This window comes from Lepeophtheirus salmonis, chromosome 10 (genome assembly GCF_016086655.4).
Source record: "Lepeophtheirus salmonis chromosome 10, UVic_Lsal_1.4, whole genome shotgun sequence".
In the NCBI taxonomy this organism is placed as follows: domain Eukaryota; kingdom Metazoa; phylum Arthropoda; class Copepoda; order Siphonostomatoida; family Caligidae; genus Lepeophtheirus; species Lepeophtheirus salmonis.
The window spans coordinates 15,694,287-15,717,324 of NC_052140.2; the positions used below are offsets into that span (position 1 = coordinate 15,694,287).

General features: G+C 30.9%; 1 protein-coding gene across 2 annotated transcripts; it reads right to left on the bottom strand.

The window, feature by feature from the left end:
- Positions 1-866: 866 nt before the first annotated feature.
- LOC121125494 (growth hormone secretagogue receptor type 1) lies at positions 867-18,379 on the bottom strand. 2 transcript variants are annotated; one of them, XM_040720682.2, is made up of 6 exons: positions 18,262-18,379; positions 17,958-18,151; positions 4,195-4,272; positions 3,815-4,125; positions 1,529-1,906; positions 867-1,463 (listed from the first exon to the last, which is right to left on the bottom strand). In XM_040720682.2, exons 4-6 carry the CDS (start codon positions 4,097-4,099, stop codon positions 942-944), a joined length of 1,185 nt encoding a protein of 394 aa, XP_040576616.1. In that variant the 5' UTR covers positions 4,100-4,125; positions 4,195-4,272; positions 17,958-18,151; positions 18,262-18,379; the 3' UTR covers positions 867-941. The 2 variants fall into 2 exon arrangements, with proteins under 2 accessions (XP_040576616.1, XP_040576617.1); XM_040720683.2 differs by lacking the exons at positions 17,958-18,151; positions 18,262-18,379 and adding an exon at positions 4,843-4,984.
- Positions 18,380-23,038: the final 4,659 nt, after the last annotated feature.

Sequence of the window (23,038 nt, forward strand, 5' to 3'; positions counted from 1 at the left end):
CTCCAACTACTAATGTGGACGCAGTCCTTTAGTATGTTTAAAACTACATATACGGATCGAAGACAAAAATTAACGAAAGAAAATCTTTCTAAAATCTGGATGTCTTGTTATAATATTAAAAAATTTATGGATAAGTTATCATAAATATAAAACCACACTAATTACTTTTAATTATCCTTGTAAAACTGTCTTTTTCTTAAAACTCTAAAAGCTCAATTTGGTATATTGTGTGCTCATTTTTCAAAACTTTAACACTTTTTTTTTTTTGCTCATTTCGGCAAAAAAAATCGCTCCAAAATTCTAAGTCTACTAGTCAGTAAAAATCGGATGTTTCTAAAGAAGAAACTAAGTATAGCAATCAGAAAAGGAAAAATAGTTAATTCGTGTGCTTTTCTTTCTTCTTTTTCATTATTTAATGAGTGGTGTTGTGTTAATTCCTCCATCTAAAAGAAGAATTCTTGTCTATCTTTGGTGTAAATTGATTTAAAATGTATATAAAAGAAATATAAACAAATTAAAGTATAATTACAATATTTTTGTTCCACTATTTAAAATGTAGTAATTCATTCTCTCTCCCAAAAATCATAAAACAAGCAGCTGATATTAACAAGGGTCTTAGTTCAAAAAGTCCCATCTCTTCTTATTAGTCATTACTTCATCCACTAATATCAGGTATGTAATCAAACAACTAAAAAGTAAACAAGGTTCATGTCCCATTCAAATTCAACCAATCAACGTTCAAGGCACTAATATTTATCAGAAATTAAAAATTGGACAACTGACTAAAAATAGATAGTAAATTGTAACGTAACACCATGAGTAGAATCGGATCCAAAGGACTTCTTCACGTAATAATAATAAATTAATTAATATAATATGTACTTTTTTATTTAAATAAATCACAATACTATAACAACACAATTTAAACGATTCATTTGAATTTATAGATGCGTTTCTCTTAAATTCTGTTTTCTCTTCTTCTTCCGAGTGGACTCTTCCTCATCGTATCCATCAGCAGGAATTACAATGATTTTTCTTTCTTCAATGTAGACAATACTTTTCTTACTTCCATTCCCCCGGTTGTCAGAGCTGATTGAGCTCGTGAATGTATTTTGAGATTTGGTAAAGTTGCCCGAGGGATTATCATTCATAAAAATGAAAGACGTTTTAAAAATGCAGCATTGAAAAGCTCGTTTAAACCCCTCTCGGAACTTTGTGGACATGATGTTATAGAGAATGGGATTGATGGCAGAGTTGATGTAGAACATGATACGACAGAAGTAAAGGAGATTATAGTAGGTTTCGATGGATATAATATCAAAAATTTCATGGGGGGACACGACAATCCAGAGTGTGAGGACTTTAAAGGGAAATAAGCAAGCAAAGAACACAAACACGACAGTGGCGATCATGACGACAACTTGTTTACGACTTTTGACAACGGCTTTGCTCTCCCGAAAGTTCTATAAATAATGAATAAAACACAATTACTTACATAGGAATTAAAATAATCATTTTTTCATCTCACTATTTGGTTAGATGAGGATACGAGATTGTCGGAAATGCGTTTGTAAATAAACATCAGTAGTATCAGAGGAATGCAGAAGAACAGGATGAGCATTGCATAGAAATATACTTTTGCCCAAATTGTATCCACATTCGTAAGACAATAGGGGGAATCTCCTTCGTTGCTATACTCTATGGTCGCTAGTACAGGAGCCGTACACCCAAACGCAAACGTCCAGGATATTCCACAGAGTATCCAGGCCTTGCTCTTTCGACATATAGAACCCGCATGAAGAGGGAGGCAAATTGCATAGTAACGCTCTCCTGTGATTGCTAATATAATGAGGACACTTGTATGGGCCATAGCGAGTTCCACAAATGGAACCAAGTAGCATAATGTCTATTTTATAGAAATAATATAGATATATCAGATGTAAATTATGGCCATGCTTTACAATTTTGCCAGCACGTTCTATGTTCTATTTCGATCTCTTAATTGGAGTAAACAGACAAGTTGAAATTAAAGTATCCCAAACTTTTAGTAGGGACAGTTTAACGTCCGGCAGGACTTATATGCAGATGTACGGCTCTAGCAAAACTCAGAGGGATTTTAAAGGATAATTATGAATTAACACATAATACAATGGGGAAAATCTAAGCTCGAAGCAAAGTTTATATTACAAAAAAAAAAAAAAAATATGCCACAGAGTAATTTGAATTATTCCTCTTAGTGTTTAAAATTTGAGATCCTGTCAGATTTTGAATTGATAAACGGCACCCTACAGCCTATTCTTGTACATTATACAGTCCCTATTATGAGCACAGAACTTCACTAAGCGAAGTTACTCGAAAATGATGTATTATTGGAATAGGATCTCCACTCTTTCGTGTTATTAGGACTAATATCACTTTTGAGGATCTTAAAAAAATAAATTGAAGATCTCATTAATAGAAGGAGATTGTGAGTTCGTCTCTTGGGGAGTATTATGAGGGCAAGGGTGACTCAGAGTCGATTTGTGGAGTGAAGGACGCACCTGGAGGAGATTGCATCTCATTATCGTTATGTCAGATAGTGTCATCCTGACTCATAGTAGATATCAGGGCGGCGGGTTCGTTGGAGACGGATCAGTATTTTATGACGCCATGTACACCCCCAAAATTGATATTATTACTAAAAAGAAGATCCAAAAAGAGTAAGTTAATTAAGTAATAACTTAATTAATGGTCGACCTCTTATCTTCGAATTATAATCCATATTGTTGATATGGCAAACCAGATTGATTTGAAAATACTTTCAATTATTTTCTATAGGGGTCGAATAATTCACATAGAAAGTTATGAAAGAGTCGCAAAAAATCCACCGATTCCAACACCCTGATAGATACAAGAAAGAGTCCTGGTGTCTTACATTATTATATCTCCGGGATGATCATTTAGTCAAGGGATCGAGTCCCCCCCCCTTGCATAAGAGATGAACTCACAACTTCCCCCACATAATGAGACCTTCTATCTACTACTTTCAAGACACTCAAAAGTGGTTATTGCCGAATAGATCGAAATAGCCGAGATTCTTCTTCCCCAAATGTAATAATATATAATTATTTTCTAATTATTAAACCTCTGAACATCCTTTTTTGACGTTGTCAATCAAGAGGGGTTAACTGTTAAGCAAAATATTATTGAGTTTTAGTACAAAAATACACGGTAAACTAATTAAAGAATAGTAATATTAGTTTGGGATAAAAACTAAATATAATTTGTAATTGTTATAGTTAAATCATTACAATATTATTTTTGATAAAAACCCTTCATGAAATATTATTTACTTGTAACAAATTTTTGGTTCTAAAAATAGTTTTGATAAGGTTGAGTGTGATACATAGGAAATCAGATGGTATTACTTTTATAGCAACGCATGTGCCTTAAATGGAAAAATACGGGAATTATACAAAGCAAAAGAACGAATAAAAAGCAAACAAAAATTAGTCTAATTCACTCAACCTTGATGAAAAATGGCAAATTTTGAGAATAATTTAAAGAAATATACATTTTTACGACAGGGAAAAGTTGTATACTTCAAATTTCCAGCAAAAATATCTATTTTAAACAGATTTGAAGAGTTTTATAAAGTTTGTGGTACATAAAGTCCCAGTTCACTAACGAAAGGTTAAGAAGTAGAAATCGTTGAATTTTAACTCTACACTTGCCTTGACTCTAATTGTGTCGATAGAAAGAGAAAATATGAGTTGTGGGCAAAATTATAAGCCATACCCCAAATTGTTTAGTTTATTATCATGTGACTACATACTTTTCCAAGGATCCACGCATCTTTTCGAATGACGAGCTCCACAATCACAGTTGGAGTGCAGGTGACAAGGACCAAGAGATCAGCAATTGATAAATTCAAAAGAAATATGTTTGTGGAACTTCGAAGTACTTTTGAAGTGGATATGACAAGGATGACAAGAGCATTGCCCAGAACACCAATGCCCACAATAAGCGAGCAAAATATAAGACTTAGGACGGCAGTGTATTCAGGTAGATAAAGAAGCTCAACTGAGTCACTATTATCATTGCTATTTGAATTGTTCATTCTAATTCTAGTATGTAAAACGTCATCTGCGAGTCACAAAAAAAAAAACATACACTTAAAAAAAAAAGTAGGCAAATATTTGGCGAATGTCTTACCTTATGGGAGAAGGAGGTTAATTCTCATGGAGGTGATGACGAAGCTTTGAGCGGAGCCAGAAACACTCATCACTTGCTCTATAATGTTAATTAAAGTGTGAATAAATACATGAATTCTAACATCGAATTGGCAAACATACGCGTCTTTTACAAATAATAATTTATTAGCAAATATTGAAAGAACGAAAAAAATAAAGTTCTTTTTTATGATCAAAAAACATCTGATATTCAGTTTCTGAAGCAAATGATACAAGTCATAGGTGCCCAGACAACGTCAAAGTAGGCTAGAATGACTTTTCTCAAAATTAAGACTGGAATAAATTTTGTATTCCTCGATCAATTATCGTCCATCTTTATCAATAAATTATTCGAATTAATTGCAAATAGTAAAAATTAATCAGCAAAAAAATAGAAGAGAAATAGGTTGATTGTGTTTCAAATACCATATCGGAGTTAAATTATGTTCAACAAGTCAAATAAACATTCTAAACTATAGTTGATAAATTTGAGTATATCGATTTATCCCAGAAATATTAATATTAATATTTGTTATAAATAAATTAACTCTGCTCTTACGAAAGTAAAGAAAAGACATATTTTCTTCTTGTTTTTTGATATTTATTCAAGATTGTTTTTGTATTAACTCACCCCATATATATAATCTTTAAAGTACGTAGTCACTCCCACGTACAGAGAGTCAATGCACAACTCTACTATACAATGAAAGTCGTAAGAGACCCTGAACTTGAGGACTTCACTTTATCAACTGAATTGCCTTTTATTGGGGGAAAATGAAACTACATCCATAGGATAGAACTAGTCATAGCCAAAGAAAGGTATCATCTCATTCATTAATTACGTAGACTGAATGCCTTTTCTCATGCTGTGAGAAGGAACACTTTGTCCTCATTTGTTGCTACCTTTTATTGCTCTTGGATGTAGAATATATAGAGACGCATACGGGTCTATGAGGGTGGCTTGTTGTAAATATTCCAAAGTGGTTCACTCTTGTTATTTATAACTTTACTTAGCTCTGTATCTATGTGTGAGAGAGTAACAAGAAAATGATGCATTTTTCAAATTATATGATAGAAGTTACCGAACTTTTTTTTACTTTAATACATCAATTAAACTTTCCGTTCTAATTTGAGGTTTAAAATACCTCAAATCAAATATTGATAGAAACAAAAGTTGCTTCAAAAATATCATGAGTTTATTTTTAATGTACATAAATTGATGACTTTTTCAATATCAGAGTATCCCCGGGGGGGGGGGTCTCTAGCCCCTAAAAACCCCAATTTAAGTATTTGTTTTCTTAATAAAAAAAGTTTATTAAGAATTTTATATTTTCGATTTTCCTTTATGACAAAAAAATTAAGGATATTTTTTTTTCTCTGAAAAAAAGGTTAATGAGGAAAAAAGACGCCCTGAACATACAATACTTTGGCCCCTAGCAGTATTTATAGGATCTTTAGTGAAAAGTCCGTTCGGTATTTTTTTTTTTTTCAAATTGTTCTGTAACCAGTTTAAAGGTATCATGTTGTGTTTATCAGAATACATCTAAGAATTCTCTAATGTGTCTCACAGAGTAATTTTTCTCCCAACTTAACTAGGTTTTTCACGTCAAAAGAGCAACCTTGCCCCTAACAAACGCTTGGAACATTTACGGTTATTTTGAGATACAGACAGTTTCATAGTGGAATGAACCAATATTAAGGTAATGATAATTAGAAAAACTAAAATCATCTAATCTTTCATTGTTCACTTAACAAAGTTAATAAAAAATGTCAATATTGACCGGCTGTGTGGAATTTCCAGGGATGTTTTTTTTTTTTTTTCAGGAAACTAACTTTTGGCTATTGTCCTCCAAATCTTCTTTCAAAAACTTCATATTGTTCTTCTCAAGGGAACTTCCAGTGGCCTCTCTGACTTCTTTTTATTTTTGAAACTTGTGCCCCCCTTCCTCTCCTTAATCTTGTACATGGCCCTATAGTTCAGGCTGAACCTCTTGGCGATGCCCTTTGAGCTTGTCCCCTCCCTCTATACGATTTGCAATTTTTGTGCGGAGTGTTTCTATTTTTAGTCGTTTCAGCAAACGGATTGTAATTCTTGTTTACATTAAGCTAGAGACTAAATTGAACGCTGAAAAGATTTGAAATAAATTTGCACAAATTATGTACAAATTTCAAGTCAGTTCCTTAACTTAAACTTGAGCTATGAATATCTAAAATCACATCCGGGGAATTTACATACACCCAGTTTATATTGCTATTTTAAGGTTTATTGCAAAAAATTGGAAAATTTTATTTGACCAGGCTACCAAGAACGCAGTTAAGTATTAATTGCCGAAGCTACAGGCGTATCAATTTACCCATTTTCTAGTTTACCACGGACAGGTAAACCCGCTATTTACTAATTCGAAATTCAATTCTTATTCGATTCTTAAATTTAAATTTATATTAAGTTGGTGCACATGTCCAACCCGTATGCTGACAATATCAGCCATTTTACATTGTTTATATGTATATTTTTTTCACAAATAACAAGTTACATGTCTTTTGGTGTACTCCGCAATTTTCTACTATTGAAAAAATGGAAAGAAAAAAATTATTTCTTTGCAAAAATTCTTTAATAACTTTTGAAGGATTGTTTATTTTTTACAAGATGGTAAATTTTGAAGAATAAACAATCTATTAAAGTCTATTAAGAATTTTCTCCTAAACTGTTTTTTTCTTACCATTTTTTATATAACTTTTTTCTTTGTCTAAAATAATTTGTCAATGTAAATGTTTTGGATATTGTTACCAACATAATCTAATAATAATTAAATTATAAATCATAAAATAACAGCTTATTTTCGATCAGACCTTGTACATTGAATTTATATATTAATATAATGATTATGCTCTTTGGAAGAAAATAAATAGATTTATTTATATAATTATTATGTAGGGTTGGATTAGAATTATAACTATCGAGTTTGAATAATTGAGTATTGATTCAAGTTCGAGAAATTTGAGCATAGAATCAAGTCGAGTTTGAGTTTAAAGGTATTGGACAAATATAAATATTTTTTCATTGAATTGATCAAATCTAAGTTGTTTAACAATTAATCAGTTTGACTTCTACAATAATAAGGTAGACAATTATGTTTAATAAATAATATTTGTAGGTCATTTAAGTTAATAGTCATTTGGCAATTAGATATTTCTTTCAAAATCAATGAACTTTTGATTTTTACTATAATTTTTTTTCGTCATTCGCGTAAATTATGCAGGAATTTTTCCTAAAATGTTTAATTTTCTGTGAAAAATCTATTAATTTTTCAATTTTTTTTTAATTTAGTTTATTGTAAAAAGTGATGTACTTTTGAATTTTTTTATAGTTTCTTTTTTTCCAAAAGAAAATAAATAAAAGAATTTTTTCTTTTTACGAGAAGACATCTGTGAATTTTTGATACTTTTTCAACAAAAAATTAATTTCTTGTTAATAACTGTAGATTTTTGAAATTTTTTTCAAAAAATTATAATATTTGAGAACGACTTTTTTAATTCATTCATAAACACATCAACTTTATGAGAATAACTATGGATTTTTAATTTTTGATTTTTTTTAAAAATTACTGTGGATTATTAAGAAAAATTTTATATTTAAAATTTTTTTCAAAAAAAAATTATTTTTTGTCAATAACTTTGAATTTTTGTGGATGTCAATAAATGTGGTTTTCTACTTCTTTTTTTCCAAAAAATTTCAAATGAAATATAATTTTTGAAATTTTTTATTAATTTCTTAAATTTTAGGATTTTTGTTAAGAAAATCCAAAAAATAAGCAAAGACCGATAGGACAGGTCTGAAGACTGTATTGAACCGAATAAAAAACAACACTACTTGTGTTATAGTTATTAACGTCCCAGCTGCATGATCACTACAAATGATATTTTTAAATAATTTTAATATTTCGACAAGATTAATCTATACTCAAACATTCTTAGTTTTGATTATTCAAGTTTGATTTAACTAAAGTTTTTAGTAATATTTTGGCCATGTACTTTAGTAAAAGTTTTTTTTTTTATAGTTCGAATTATACTCGAATCCAACACCAATTTAAATATTTTGTTCTACAAATCAGTAGATGTGATTAATTATTTATAAAAAAAATATATTTATTTAATAAAAGCTGCATGTGGATTGATGAAATCAAAGAACACATCAAATGATCTAAAAATCAATCAAATAATGTAAATTGATTTCTAGAACTGTTTTTTAGCAAATACAAATCTATTTCTCTTGTAAGTAACTAATCATAGTGTGTGAAAAAAGAATATTCCTTGCAAGGTCACACATATGGCCAGACAGTACAATAACCTTTTTATATTTGTATTTTTAATCAATCATATTCGATTTCTATTAATAAATTATTCTGATTTTTCCTTAGTATTAGTACCACTAATCAAATTAAAAATATCAGAGTTTTAGTACCCCAAGAAATGAATTAGGAATGGATATATTTTATTGGAAAGAGGCCACATTAGGCTTAAATTAAGTCTCATGAAGTAAATTAAGGTTTTAAATTATAGCCAACTTTATTAAATTTATCATCGCTTAACAAAAATTTGAATATATAACCTATAATTGATCGAAACATCCCCATTAGATATTAGGGTGTATTTTTAATATATGTATTATCTAAAAAAAGAAATTAAATTTTTTTATTTTTCTTATATATTAGTGATGAACGGGTTACCTGCGGGTCGGGTTATGTATTTCACATTCTCTAAAAAATCAATAACACTTCACAAACTGTTGTGTTGATTGGGATTTCTCCTGAAATATTATTTGAATTGAACAATAAAGGTTAATATTGTTCAAAACTAAAGTTAATTAGAAATGATAATTAAACGTACAAATAAGGCTTATTGTTATAAAATATATAATTATGTTTAATATTTGCCTTAATAAAAAACTATTTCCTAATAGTAAAGTAGTGCAAATTATGTAAAATGTTGTAGGTTATGGTTAAATCATTAAAAAAAAATGGGATCCATGAGATCAAAAAGCCACCTTGCACATGTTTGAGGGTTTCGTTAAGAGGTTCAAATATATTGTTCTCTCGTACAAATTAGTAAAAATATACAAAGTGGGGAGCTTAAACTTTAAGTAGCATTTAATTACAATTTTATAACCTTTATTTTAAAGTTACAAGGTTTTAGTAGGTAACCCAACGACAGCTGAAAAAAAAGAAATTTTTTAATCCCATGTCTCTAAGTCTAAAAATGTCGCAGCTACAAGAAAAAAGGAAACGAGTTGTTCGATCCCCCTCTGCACCAGTGTCAGTGCCGAGGAGGCTGCAGAGAAAGTTGGTGTCTCTGTCTAGATGGTCTGTCTCTATGTGGTCCTCCTTCAGCCCTGATCTTAGCCCCCTTGACTTTGAAGTTTAGAACGTCGTTGAGAGTAATTTATTCCTCCCCTCTCATCCAAATTTGAACTTGCTCCGAGATACCGATCTGTTTGTCGGCGCGTTGAGCCTGTTATTGTTTGTAAAGGAGGGCATATTATATAAAAAAATATAGCTAAATATAGTATTTAAACAGTTCACAAATTGGTTTTGAGTTGTCTTTTTTTATTCAATGAAAAGCAGGTTTATCGTAATTTATTTATGCTACTACAAGTATTGGGTCCACACTTTTGAAAACCATTCTCATTATGGTATGGGCTGCAGTGGTCACAAATGCAAGAAAAATCAACTATTCTTGTATTCCTGATGTGGTTAAGTTCAACAAATATAACTTTCTAAAGATGGAGTACTCATTGGTTGGGTGGGAGTTTAAAATTTTTACTGAAGGAGCCAAAAACCTTGAAATTTGTGCTAGAGGGGATGAGCATTTGTATTTATTTAGATACTAAGTAAAATAAGTAAACATTCGTGGTCAAACTCCGGCTATGAAGGTTCTCCCACGGATTCAGGAGGAATTTTAGGAACCAGGATCTGCTTTGAAATGATGAAGTACTTGTCCACATTACCAAAATTGTCTTGATGTGGTGTTGGTCCAGTTTTGAACATTTTATCCCTCATTTTGTGCCCGATTACAACCTTCTGGACTTTGCCACGTAAAGGAGAGTTAAGAGGAAGGCCAATGCTGTTCCAAAAGTAGGCAATTATCAGCTTAGGACAGCTGCAATGACCACTAGTTATAGTATTCTACAATAAACTCTACGTGCAAGCTGTAATAATGTTTTAAAAGGGTTTACAAGATTGTGATCCGTGTCAAAGGAGGACATAGGGTAGAGTGGAGTCAAATAATTGTATTTTAGTCTTCGGCTCATAAGTTTTCAGTTTGAAATATTCTAAAATAATGATTGAAGATTTTTAAGATCAATTGTTTCTAGTTATACATGAAAAACTCTCCTACACCCATTTGACCCCACATACGAGGTCAAAAAGTGTACCTGACTTTTTTTCTCTAATTGAAATTTGTCAAATTATTTAATGAATTAATAAGACTAGATGCCATTGATAGCTAAACATGTACTACTAATATGGAAATATGAAATTTGAAAAGTTCCCCCGGCTTCTTAGGACAATCCTCCAAACGTATAAATACACTCATTAGAACCCCACTCCACCCATTGAATAAATCCTAAATATTTTTAATATTATGTACCATTTGTATAATAAATCTACATATTAAACGTTTTGTAACTCCTCTTTCAAAGCAGGACATAGGCAATTTTGATGGGAGAGTTACTTATAACAACTTTAGATTCAAAAATTAAAATATGTAAAGGTTTTGTGTGCATTTCGTAATTCCAAGTCATCATTGCTATCCTTCACTGTCATTTAAATATTTCACCCAAGAGGGATATAAATGACCATAGACAGGGAGACAACTCTACCTATAGGTAGTTGTATAATGAACAGGTGAAATTAGATAAAAAAAGAAGTGTAACAGCTGGAGATCCCATCAACAACAAAATCACTCTGATCCCATTAATCAGAATTGAGTCTGTCAGTGACAGTAGAGTGCATGTTGTATGTTTAAATATTCATTATTCTGTCCCTTCTTGTTTGATTTAGATTCTATGGACTGATGTCCCCCCTTGTGTTGTACAACAAACAAGTCTTTTATGGTGCGTTTCACAACCGATTGTATTAATAAGTTTGTGTATACAAACATAGGCATTAAACATGTGTGTAGTAGACAAAATGTTCTTATTGATGGTATAGAGTGTTTTCACTGACTTCAATAATTGCATCATAATTTAAGAAGACACCATTTTTGTGGCTCATAGTTAATATTTTTGCTATTAAGAAAATTGCCTTTGGCGGAACACATTACATTTTATCCAAAGGACATGTTTTGCTTTTTTTAAGACGAATATATAATTGTTTCACATTTTTTCTTTTGTTCCAAAGACCTCTTTAAATAAAATTTGCTGTGTCTCCAAAAATTTATTTCTGCATTGTTTAATATTTGGAATATGTATCAATAATTAACTGTTCCTTCTTCCAATTTTATGTTGTTTGGTTCAACATATGAATCCACCAGAAAAATCCAAATTAATTATATATTATTTATATTTAAAGCCTCTTTTTACAATATCATTGCCTTGTTTTTTTCAAAAAGCTTTCTAAACATACTTAGGTACTTCAAATTTCCTAAATAGCCTCAAAATAATTCCAAATTGACTTTTTTTTTAACGCTACATTCTTTTGTTATTCTTTTTGAAATATAATTTCAAAAAATTTAAGAACCACAGATAATATTAAACTAAATTAGCTTTGGAGCAAAAGAAAATTGAGATATAGATACATTTAGTTTAGTTTTTTTTAATTCCAGGAATTTTTTTAGGAATCCAATATATAATGGTGAAACTTGTCTCCTTTATGGATTGGAGATACAAAATAAAGAGTGCTTTTATGAAAGGTTAAAGATCAATCTGAATTTGAACCATTTTCCTTTATTTTCAATCAAACGGTATTCAAAAGGGCAAAAAAATATTGTAATTAGAAGCTTTAATTTGTAAATTAAGCCAATTAATCATAAAATTAACTGTAGGAAATACAGTTTCAAAAAATTAAATTGCTTTTAAGACCAAACTTCTTTGATTTAGGCAATTTCATACGCTTAGTTTTTAGTAACTTTATATTTTCAAAGCTAACTAAAGGTTAGGCTCTTTGGGGATCATATTCCACCTCTTTCAATTTTTTCTACTACTGATATTTTTACTACACAATGAACTAATGTCCAACAAACCTTGAAAAAGCTTCATCAAATAGCTTTAAATACTACAACATCTACAAAGAACACTAATTGATGACTATAATAAACAGTGATATTTGAATACAATCAAAGTATTTATAATCTCTATCAAATGATTAGATTTGTACAATTCATTTTTTTATCGATTAAGGGGAAAAACAGTAGGAAAATTAGAGAAAAAATGCCCTATTATATCAATTGTAATTGCTAACTTATTGTCTATAAAATGGGAATATGTATAATGATGTATTAGCATATTTTAAATACGCTAGAGGGTCAGATATGTTACTTAGGGATGGACATTTTGTAGAGTGCGAGGAGAAGGCAGGAGCAAAACTAATGGCACTCCTGAAATGGGATCCTTCTTGACATTAGCTGCCGGTTATATTTTTTGGGGAGAAAAATGAATTATTACTATAAGGAGTAGAATTTTCAACATTTGAAATATCATAAGTGCAATGAAAATATTACAGTTATATTAAAACATATTATTTATTATCATCAAATTACGCATTGTTAAATTATTGTTTCAGAAAGATTTTTGATTGACGGTCAGGTTTTAGTCCTTTTAATAATTGGTTTCCATTTTGACATTCAGTAATTAACTAGATTTTCCTTAGGAAACCTGGTTGTTTAGGCTTCTCACAAAATGGCTGATCTAAATAATGATCACGTCACATCAAGGCACCCTTTATAACAAATGTGGACTCATAGCAGAAATAATAATTAAGTAATTAATTCCTGTTTTTTAAGTGCAAGAGGAGATAATTCATTAAAGGCATTTCCTTAGAGGGATTTACATTCTTACACTCAAAATAAATACATATATCAATGAAAAGAAATAAACTCAATTTTTTTACTATAGGAATGTACTTTTAATATATACTATACACATTACACAGTGATCCCTAATTAGAGTTGACATGTTTTGTAAGGGAAAAACTAAAATTAGAAGAGGAAAACGGTTGCTCGTCCGCTTTTTTTTTTTTTGTTGTTGTTCATTAGTTATTAGGTCATAGTGGTATTAACTTTACCCTTTGAAGTAAGTGTTCTCACTTATCTTTGGTGCAAATTGCTTTAAAAATGCATAATAGGGCAGCAAAACGTGGACTCGAGAGATGGATTATCAAATACATCAATAATTTTATATGTTCAATAATAAGCAAAAAAATAATTTTAATTAAACATGTAAACAAGATTTCTAAAAAGCTTTTTCCACTCAATATGACCACCTTCATTATCAATCAAAGTCTTTACACGTCGTCTGAAGGTCATGTAGGAGTTGATTACAAACTACTTTGACAAGTTATCCCATGCAGTCACTATGAAGGACTTCAGTGAGTCCACATGTGGGAGTGAGGTCCTTGTTGGTTTCCCTCTCCAAAGTGCCTTATATAGAAAAGCCCAATGGGTTCAAATCTGGTGAAGAAGGGGCCATATTTCTTTAGACCAGAATCGAGCCATGTTATCTGCACAGAACTTTTGGCATTTGGCGGAAATGTGAGAGAGGGCACCGTCCTGAGTCCACACGTAGTTATCCTCCAGGTATTTGGTCTTCAGTTATGGCAAGATGGTGCACCTAAGCACCTATTAGTAGGCGGCCTGGCAGATTTTTTGTCCAGCCTTGCGGAAGAATGAGGCATTTTCTTTCTTTCCGAGGCCACAACGCCCAGAGCGATTGCTTGGGCCAGATATTTGGTGTGGTAAACCCCTTGTTCTTCTTTTGTTTCCATAAGCCAGCAGTCGTTCCGGCGGTTGTGGAGTTGATCAACTGTGGAAATCATTTTGTTGGAATTTTTTTTCACAATTCACCCATTTCCCTTGATCCATATGAAGATTTCCTTGCACCTTTCCAGCTTCCTGGCTTTCATATCCTCTATCAGAAGGTAGTGTGGGGTGTTTCTGAAATAAAAAAGTTCCAAATTGTGCTTTATCGCCCTCGTGATGGTACCATGAGCAACGGGGAAGTTGTTGGCGAGTTGATTCATCGACTTAGTGGGATCTTCCTTTATAGTCTTCTCCATCCATAACAAAAACTTATTTTCCCTCTTTAAATTATACCCTCCACATCCTGACATCCTAAAGAGGTATTTTTCATTTATTCACTGGGCCAACTTAAAAACAGGCTCCTAGAACATCTAACAATGTCCGTAATCTTCACCACATCAACTCCAGCATCTAGAAGATCTGAGATGTACTGTCTTTTTGCTTGTTGCTCGCTCATGATGAGGAAATGACTAAATGATTAACATAGTTTAGTTATGTAAAAAGGACAGTGGAAACCAAATATCAAAAAATAATTCCTGAACCTTTTGAAAGTAATGAGAAAATAAACATTAATTAACAGTCCACATTTTGCTGCACTATCCTGTATCTGAATTTAAACATAATTACAATATTTTCACTACACTAATGCTATTTTGAATGTAGAAGGTAATAGAACTCCACTGTTGAAAAAAACTCATTTAGAGTCATTATTTGGGAGTTTCATAATATGTAAAAGTATTCTCCCGTGTAAAAATGTTCAAGTCTCAATATGCTGGAGTTTACTCTCTCATTGTTAGTCGAACTTTCTACAGTAGTATACTTAAAAAAACTGTTGTATAGATAATATGTTAACTGGGCATGAGCGTTGTTTACTTTTCTTAGTTTTTTAATCAAGGCGCCATGTTGCAAGGAGTTAATACAACTCCAAGAAGGATCATACATTAAACCCATTCTTCCACTCCGAACATCGATACCTATCATTTTCACTATTGTTATATATTATATTATAACTAAAAGTGGCTCATTGTTGATATTTTTACTGTAGGAAATGGACTAATTTAGAATAAATCCTTATAAAACTTAATCAAATGTCTTTAATTAAAAGACGATACACTTGCATTGAATACTGCATGATGTCAATGATCGAGAGTGATATTGGAATATAATCAGATATGTAATATGCACTGAAAATCCTATAGAATATTACAATGAATTATTTTTTTCATCCATTAGTTAAATAAAATATATTATCTTTGCAAATGAAATAGTTATTTTACCAGTAGTTCTCAAACTTTTTTAGATTCTGAGTGCAGCTACAATCAGCCGTGACGAGGGAGGAGGAGGACAAAGGAGTAAACAAGGACAATGACAAGAATCTCACCCTTGTTGATCCTCAATTCTACTCTGAATCAAGTGGGGAATTAGAAATATACCTCTGCAACAAATCCCCAAAGTTACTTTGCGTCTTTTATCAACAGACACGCATTTCAATCATGCATTTAATATAATTGAATGTATTAGAAAAGGAAATTAACTACACTGGAATTTAATAATATGACAACAGCTGAAAAAAAGATTATTTATTCTACAGATTAACAATTCCAAATAAAAAACAAAAAAAAACGGGTGAGCGAAAAAATACATCTGATTTTTATCACTACTTAAAATACCATTGTATACAAAAAATGACTAATGTTTGTGGGTAGAATATCGTGCATGGGAAAAATGTTATGGATAAAATTGCCAGTTAGGAGAATTGCCCGTATTTTTTTCAAAATTAATAATGAATAATAACGCGTAATAAATTCGCTTAATATAATTTACTAACTATTTATATACTTTTAAATGATTTATCATATAATTTGCATCTATTTTAGCTACTTAAAATTTATTACAAGTAATGAAAATATAAAATATAGAAATTTGTTTGAATAAAATTATAATTCCTAAAACTTTATTTCATTTACCATTACCTCACAGGACTATTTATATAAATTATTTCCAAACGAAATTAGTTAGATACTCTAACCTTTCAAAAAAGTTAAACAAAAAAGCAATTCAAAATTGAGTGTACCCCTTACAAAATAAAAGAAAAACAATTAGTGATATACTATTAAAATACTACTAATGTTATTTACATGTAATTTAGCATCCATAAGAAAAAAGAGTTAATTGTGTAAAAACACAGAAAAAATGCGGTTCTTTTAAATCCAACTAAATTTTTTTGGGGTAAAAAACAAAAATTCCTTTATTGGGGATGCTACATACCTCAACTACCCCCTCCCTTGAGAAGTCCCTGTACTAGGACATGACCTATAGGTAAACTAGACTTTAGAGAGATACGAAATGTTTAAGTCCTGCAAATTCTCCGTCCCATTTTGACATGAATTGCACAGCAATAGTTCCCAATGTTCCTTAATATTAATTTATAAAAAATATTTCTTATTATTATAAAATTTAATTGTTAAAGCCCAATAATAGCTGACATCATCAATAGTGACGTCATAAATTGCATAATAATGCTAGGAGATATCATCTCAGAGGCTCAAAGTATATATTTTGAATACATAAAATGGCCAAATTTTCAAATAAATCTTAACGGAACTCAATCAAATGGCTATAAGAACAAAAAGGCTGGATTGAATACTACTTGATGGAAATGATAAACACTGATATTTGAATATAACCAAAGTAATATCTACTGAACATCCCTATGAAATGTCGAAATTTGTGGAAGAATTACTATTTTTTGATCCATTAGGGTCGTGAAAAGTAGGATAATTAGAGAGAAATATCTTATGTATATATTTTATTTCATTTTAGGGTTCATTATATATCATAATTCCAGGCAATAGTTTGATAGGCAGAACCGTTTAAATCCTTCTAATTGTTGATCTCATTTTTATATCCAATATTTAAGAGCAGAAAATTTAATATTTGAAATGTTTTTCACAAGAAATGTAACTTTTTTTTTTTAATTTTCAATTTTTTTTTTTTTTTGAAAAAATGTAATTTTTCAATATTTTTTTCACAAAAAATTAATCTTCTGTAAATAGCCAAGGATTTTAGTAATTTCCCTCCCAAATTTTTAATTTTTGAAATTTTTTTTGTAGCTTTGGTTTTGTAAATTTATTTCTAAAAAAAAATAATGTTCTATGACTATCTTTAGATTTTTAATTTTTTTTTTCGAAAGAATTTAATATTTAAATTTTTTTTGCAAAAAATTTCATACGTCAAATTTAATTTTTCAATTTTTTTTTTTCCAAAAAATTAATTAACTCTGATTATCTAAGTATTTTTTAATTTTTTTTTCCAAAAGTTAAATATTGGATTTTTTTTTCTTCAAAAATGTTATGCTTGAAATTTAACATTGGATTTTTGAATTTTTTTTCAGACGACTCCAAACACCAAGCCCTCCCCATAATATAATCATGTGGACACTAATATTTCATTTGTCAATATCCGTCCCTAATATTAAGTAGTAAATATTTGCTGATTTATAAATTAATTGGATTTGGATTATGGAGATATCCAAAAAATTAATAGGATAACTAATTGTTGTCCATTGATTGATGGATAGCTCTATGTATGATAGAAATCAAGACAACCAACAAGTATGAGTGGAGGCGTTCTTTAAAAGGAAGAAAAAATGTTGTCAATATATTGACAGATTCCTAAATAAATAATTGGGGCTACATAATGCAAAATAATGTATTGTTTTTGTAATAAGCTTACCTTATGATCTAATCATAGTATATCAAAATGTAACAAATATCCTGGATTGATTGATGATGAGAACTATTTGTAGGAGCAGAATGTTTGTTGGACTGCGTAGATATCACCTTTTTTTTTCTTCGTTTCTGATAAAGTAAACCTCAAGATACGGTATTGATATAAAGTACTTGAATGATGATTTTTTTTTTTACATTCTAAGTGTAGAAGAATGTAATTTATTTTTGAGGGATTTTGAGTATAAAAAAACAAAGAAAAACGGAAAAAACACTGAGTAATAATAAAAAAGTCAAAGATGAGGACTAACCGTATTGTGAAAAAGATTAGAAATGACTAAAAAATACTCAAAGTTGAAGAAGAAGAAAAATTAAGAGCGTTTAAAAAACAAAATCTGCTCCATTACACTTTTTGTTCTGACTTAAATTGCTCTTTTATTTATTTTAAAAAGTTGTCAAGAAAAAAAAAAAAAGGAAGAAGTATGCACAAAATATTTATCAAATTGAAATGGATACTACAACAATTATATTAGTCTACATTATAGGCACGTCTGCAGAGCCCTTGTTTCCCTATCTATCTACGAGTACCCCGAATGCCGCCGCGTCTGAAATTCCAAACAAAATGAAAGTGAATATTCTAATATTATATAATGCTAAAGAAAATCTTCTTGGGCAGTGTGTGTAAAGACAGAAAAAACAAAGTATTATTTAATTTATATCCCTAATATAAATAACTATTTCTTGTCTCTACACTCAACAATTGTAATGAGATATTTTTTGAAGGTGGTCATTAAATATTTGCCAAAAGCAGCTCGGTAATTTATAATAAGTAAAACGCAGTTTTTAGAGTAAAATATATATTATAAGCCTGCATTCGACACTGCCATGATCACCTTTATATTATGTTGTGTAGAAACTAGTGTTAGGTTTCGGTCTGAAAATCCCATAAAACGAACGTTTTCGTTCCAATTAACATAGTTATTTAGTTCTTTCTTTCTGGCCTCATCCCATCCCACGACAAACTGGTTTTAATACAAACACACACTTAAGGAGACTAAGTCTGGTACGAATGTCACTCTACCTCATCAAATGCTTATTATGCTTTATACATATTACATTCATTACGACAACATACCCTATTTTCTTTTAATCAGGTACAAGAAGATTGTGCAATTGTAATGGTAAAATCGACAACACGTTTTTATCTAAAGCGGTATGTTGAACAAATCAATTCGTTCAAAAATTCGGAAAAATTCGTAAAATTTCTCGAACAGGATAGTGGGAACCCCTGATGATGATGATTTACCACTAACCTTGTAAACTGATAACGGCAAAAATTGTCCAAACTCCTGTATTGTTGAGGAAAATAAGCAAAAAGATTGAGAAGAATTCCATCCAATTGATGAATGCAATCCCTGACAGCATGATCGTTGTGTCCCGTTCAACTGTCTATCGTGTCATCAATGAAACCTCCGGTACCAAATATATGCACGTTGCAAGGGGTAGCTTCTAATTCCGTCAAACATGGAGAAAAGGGTCACCCGAATCAAGACTTTGATAAAGTGAATGATCTTGTCTGGTTCTTCTCAGATGATAAAAATGTCTATCAAACTCATAAGTATAACTCGAGGAACAATAGATGGTTTACAAACATTCCTTATAACATCCCTAGGATTATGAAGGCCAAGTACCCACAGCAAGTTATTGTTCTTGGTGTTATTAGTAGCGAGGGTAATATTATACCCCATTCATCTTCAATCAGGGCCTGAAAGTCAAAGCCAAAGTCTGCATCAATGTTCTGCACTTCGAAGTCTTCCCCTTGATCCGTAGCGTCATGAAAGACCAATCTTGAATCTGACAGGAAGACGGGGCACTCTGTCCCTCCAGAAAAAAAAAAAACACTCAATTATCTTGATTCAGAGAATGTTATGTACGTCCCACACAGTTCTTGGTCTCCTAACAAGCCGGAATTGAACCATTTAGACAATTTTGTCACAAATGTTAGACGGGTTTCAAATGACGGTCTCTACAGCACCACAAGATCCCTCAGAGCTGGGATAAGAAGGACATTCTGTATTTCTTCTTGCCCACGTAGCCAGCTTTTTGGAATTATATAACCTGATTCAACCCACAAAGAAAAATAGTAAATGAAACTAAATTTGGTGAATTGTATGTACTAGGTCATAAACATACTTAAAATATCTATTATCTTCAAGTTGGTGTGATAGTCTGTAGCTTGTTATTTAAAGAATGGTGCATGCTAACAAGAATTTTATTCAACGCCTTCTATGTGAGTAGCATATACCTATATTGTATATTAAATAATATTATCATTCTGGGTATTTTATTATTTTGCCGCAACCACATACAAAGAAACTTATGTTATGTAATAATTAAATGCAAAATTTCTGGGAACTTCTCTCAGGAGTAAAACCCCGGGAAAACCAAATCCAGAGATAAGATCTTAGTTGGTATATATACAAGTGCTGTATCAGTCATTTATGGAACTTAAAACTGGTATCGTCCAGTCCAGCTCCGTCCCTGTTATCGGTCCTTGAAAAATACTGCATATTTAGAGCGCCCTCTAGAAGGAATCATTATCACTAATGTTAAAGTGAAGTACTTTAGTTTCTCAATTGAATTATTTTTGTAAAACTACTTCATTTATTTTAACACTTTTCTTTATTGTCCTTTGGGACGGTTTCTGTGTCCAATTCGGATGCCGCGTTCGTAAAATTTAGGACGGAACCAGATGATAAGTTTGTGAACTGCTGCATTCCTAATAAATGTCAATTGGATAAGGTCAAACAGTGAAGTTCATTAATCATTGATTAGATGGCCCCATAATTTTATTTAGGTACTTACATATGTAGATTGAACTTTGACCCATTCATGTCTTAAAATGGAGGGAAATTGTATTTAGTCGTAGAGGTGGGAGGAATAAATTCCTATGATCTCACTTTTAGTTGCACTTTGACTCTGAGTCAATACGTCTAAAGTCATAGTTTAATGTATAGAAAAATTGTGTAAGAGTTTCCCTTCTCCTTGCAGCTTTGGTTTAATCTTCATAAGTATTAAGACTCAATAAGATATCATGATAAAAAAGCGCTTAAATTATGAAAAAAATATCTTAAAATAATGGGTTTTTATGAGTCTCAAGTAAAGTTTATCTGTAGGATCAATCAAGTCTGAATCATTTAAATTAGAGGCCGAGTTGAGACTAAAACAACAGATTATTAACATGTAAATAAATGCTATTTAATTCCTAGTCCCTAAATACAATTATCTCATTCTGGTTGACGACATATACAAACTTTTTTTGAAATACATCAATGAACAGGGTTTTAAATTGCAACCTTTTTCGGTATGTAACGTAAAATGAACGTGGTAACCCTGACAATTTCAATAATGGTTTTTTGAAGATCAGCATAACGGTTATGACTTTTCATTAGATTAGCTGCAAGCAGCTATGAGATTAAGGACATCAACATAAATCCATAGGCTATAGGTATGAATTACTCCGTTGTCGATCCTCAATTCTACTTTGAGTTCAACCAGAATTCATACGTATAACTAGTGATAAAAATCGTGTGTATTTTGGCCATATTAAAAAAATCGATAATCAACATGGTACCCCTGTTTTGGAGAAGATAAGTTTATCTGTAATGACGTTTTATTAGATCAACTACAATTATTTGTGACGAGGAAGGAGCGAATAAGGAAATAAATTGTTCCGATGTGGATCTTCAATTCACTCTGAGTTCCTTAAAGACTTATAATTTTAACTCTGCATCAAATCCTCAGGGGTTCTCCGTCTTTTATAAGCACACATGAATGTAGCAGAAAAATAATTTCACTAATCAAGAGTTTAATGGCAACAACTGACGAAAAGAGAATTCTTTTTTCGGATTACCGATTCCAAAAAAACTAGCATACCAAATACTCTGCGTTACTGTTCATCTTTCACAAGACCATGCACTATATAATTACTAAATACTTAGATGTTCTCTTCTCATGAATTAAATAATAATGATGAGAGCCTTTGAAAATAATAAAAACACTCCCAAAATTGATACACAAAAATGTTTGCTCACACTCTAAAAATGATTTGGATTTGCTTTGGCAATGAATCAATAACTATAATCCCTCATTATATTTTAACATTCATCCAATACTTCACTTTGAAAGATGATCTATGGATCTACACATTAAGTAAATGGATTCTTATCTAAAAAGCTTAATAGCACGCTTGCCAATCATTTTAAGATTATAAGATCTTTTTTGGCATGATTTCTGTTTTCTTTTTGTCGGAGAAAAGAATGGGTCTTTACAAATTATCTATACTTTTAAAAATGCATTTCCGGCTATTAAAAAATAAACAGAGGCATGTCTCATTCTCAAAAAATGTTCAATTATTATTGATTGAACATTTTTAGGTATTTATTCTCATTTTATTTCATCTCGTTTTTTTTGTTTGGTTTTTTATAGAGCCCATTTGCCATGTTAACTTTATATGTAGTGTTGTGTCGACTTAAATTGAACCGAACCGTGTTAAGACGTGAAGTTTTTCAGGCGTTATAATAGAAAAACGGGGCCAGTTCATATAATGAATTAGTTACTTGTTATTTGAAAACATTGAAAAATAATGACCACAAATTTTTTTAAACAAAATTTATAATTTTGTCAGTTTTACGATTTTGTTTAGCAAAAATTTGTTGCCATGGATTCTACTCAAGTAGATAAATTAGAAAAAGAAAAAAACAGAGAGAAAATGAAGTAGATACGCACATGGCCACATCCATAAAGGGTTTGCAGTGAGCAAAACCAAGGGAAGCCAAAAGTTAATTGACCAAACACTGGAAAATATAGTTATTTATACATCATTCCCTCCATATCTTCATTGGAATCACTCTATAATTCTATAGAAACCGAAGAGTTCCATAAATGAAAAATGCATAATCAAATATAAAATACATTGAGGAACATAAAAATATTTGAAGCGCCCTCTATCTTGTTTACATACTTATTTATTACTACTACAATTTCAATGTGTCGGTCAACTACGACAGCGTCAACGTTTTCTTCACA

What these genes read in the sequence shown, in the direction of transcription:
- LOC121125494 (XM_040720682.2), bottom strand. Translation starts at nt 4,099, where the DNA reads ATGAACAATTCAAATAGCAATGATAATAGTGACTCAGTTGAGCTTCTT. An exon ending in ATGCGTGGATCCTTGGAAAA is followed by an intron (nt 1,907 to 3,814) that starts GTATGTAGTCAC and finishes TCTATAAAATAG; the next exon opens with ACATTATGCTACTTGGTTCC. An exon ending in TATCCTCATCTAACCAAATA is followed by an intron (nt 1,464 to 1,528) that starts GTGAGATGAAAA and finishes CATTATTTATAG; the next exon opens with AACTTTCGGGAGAGCAAAGC.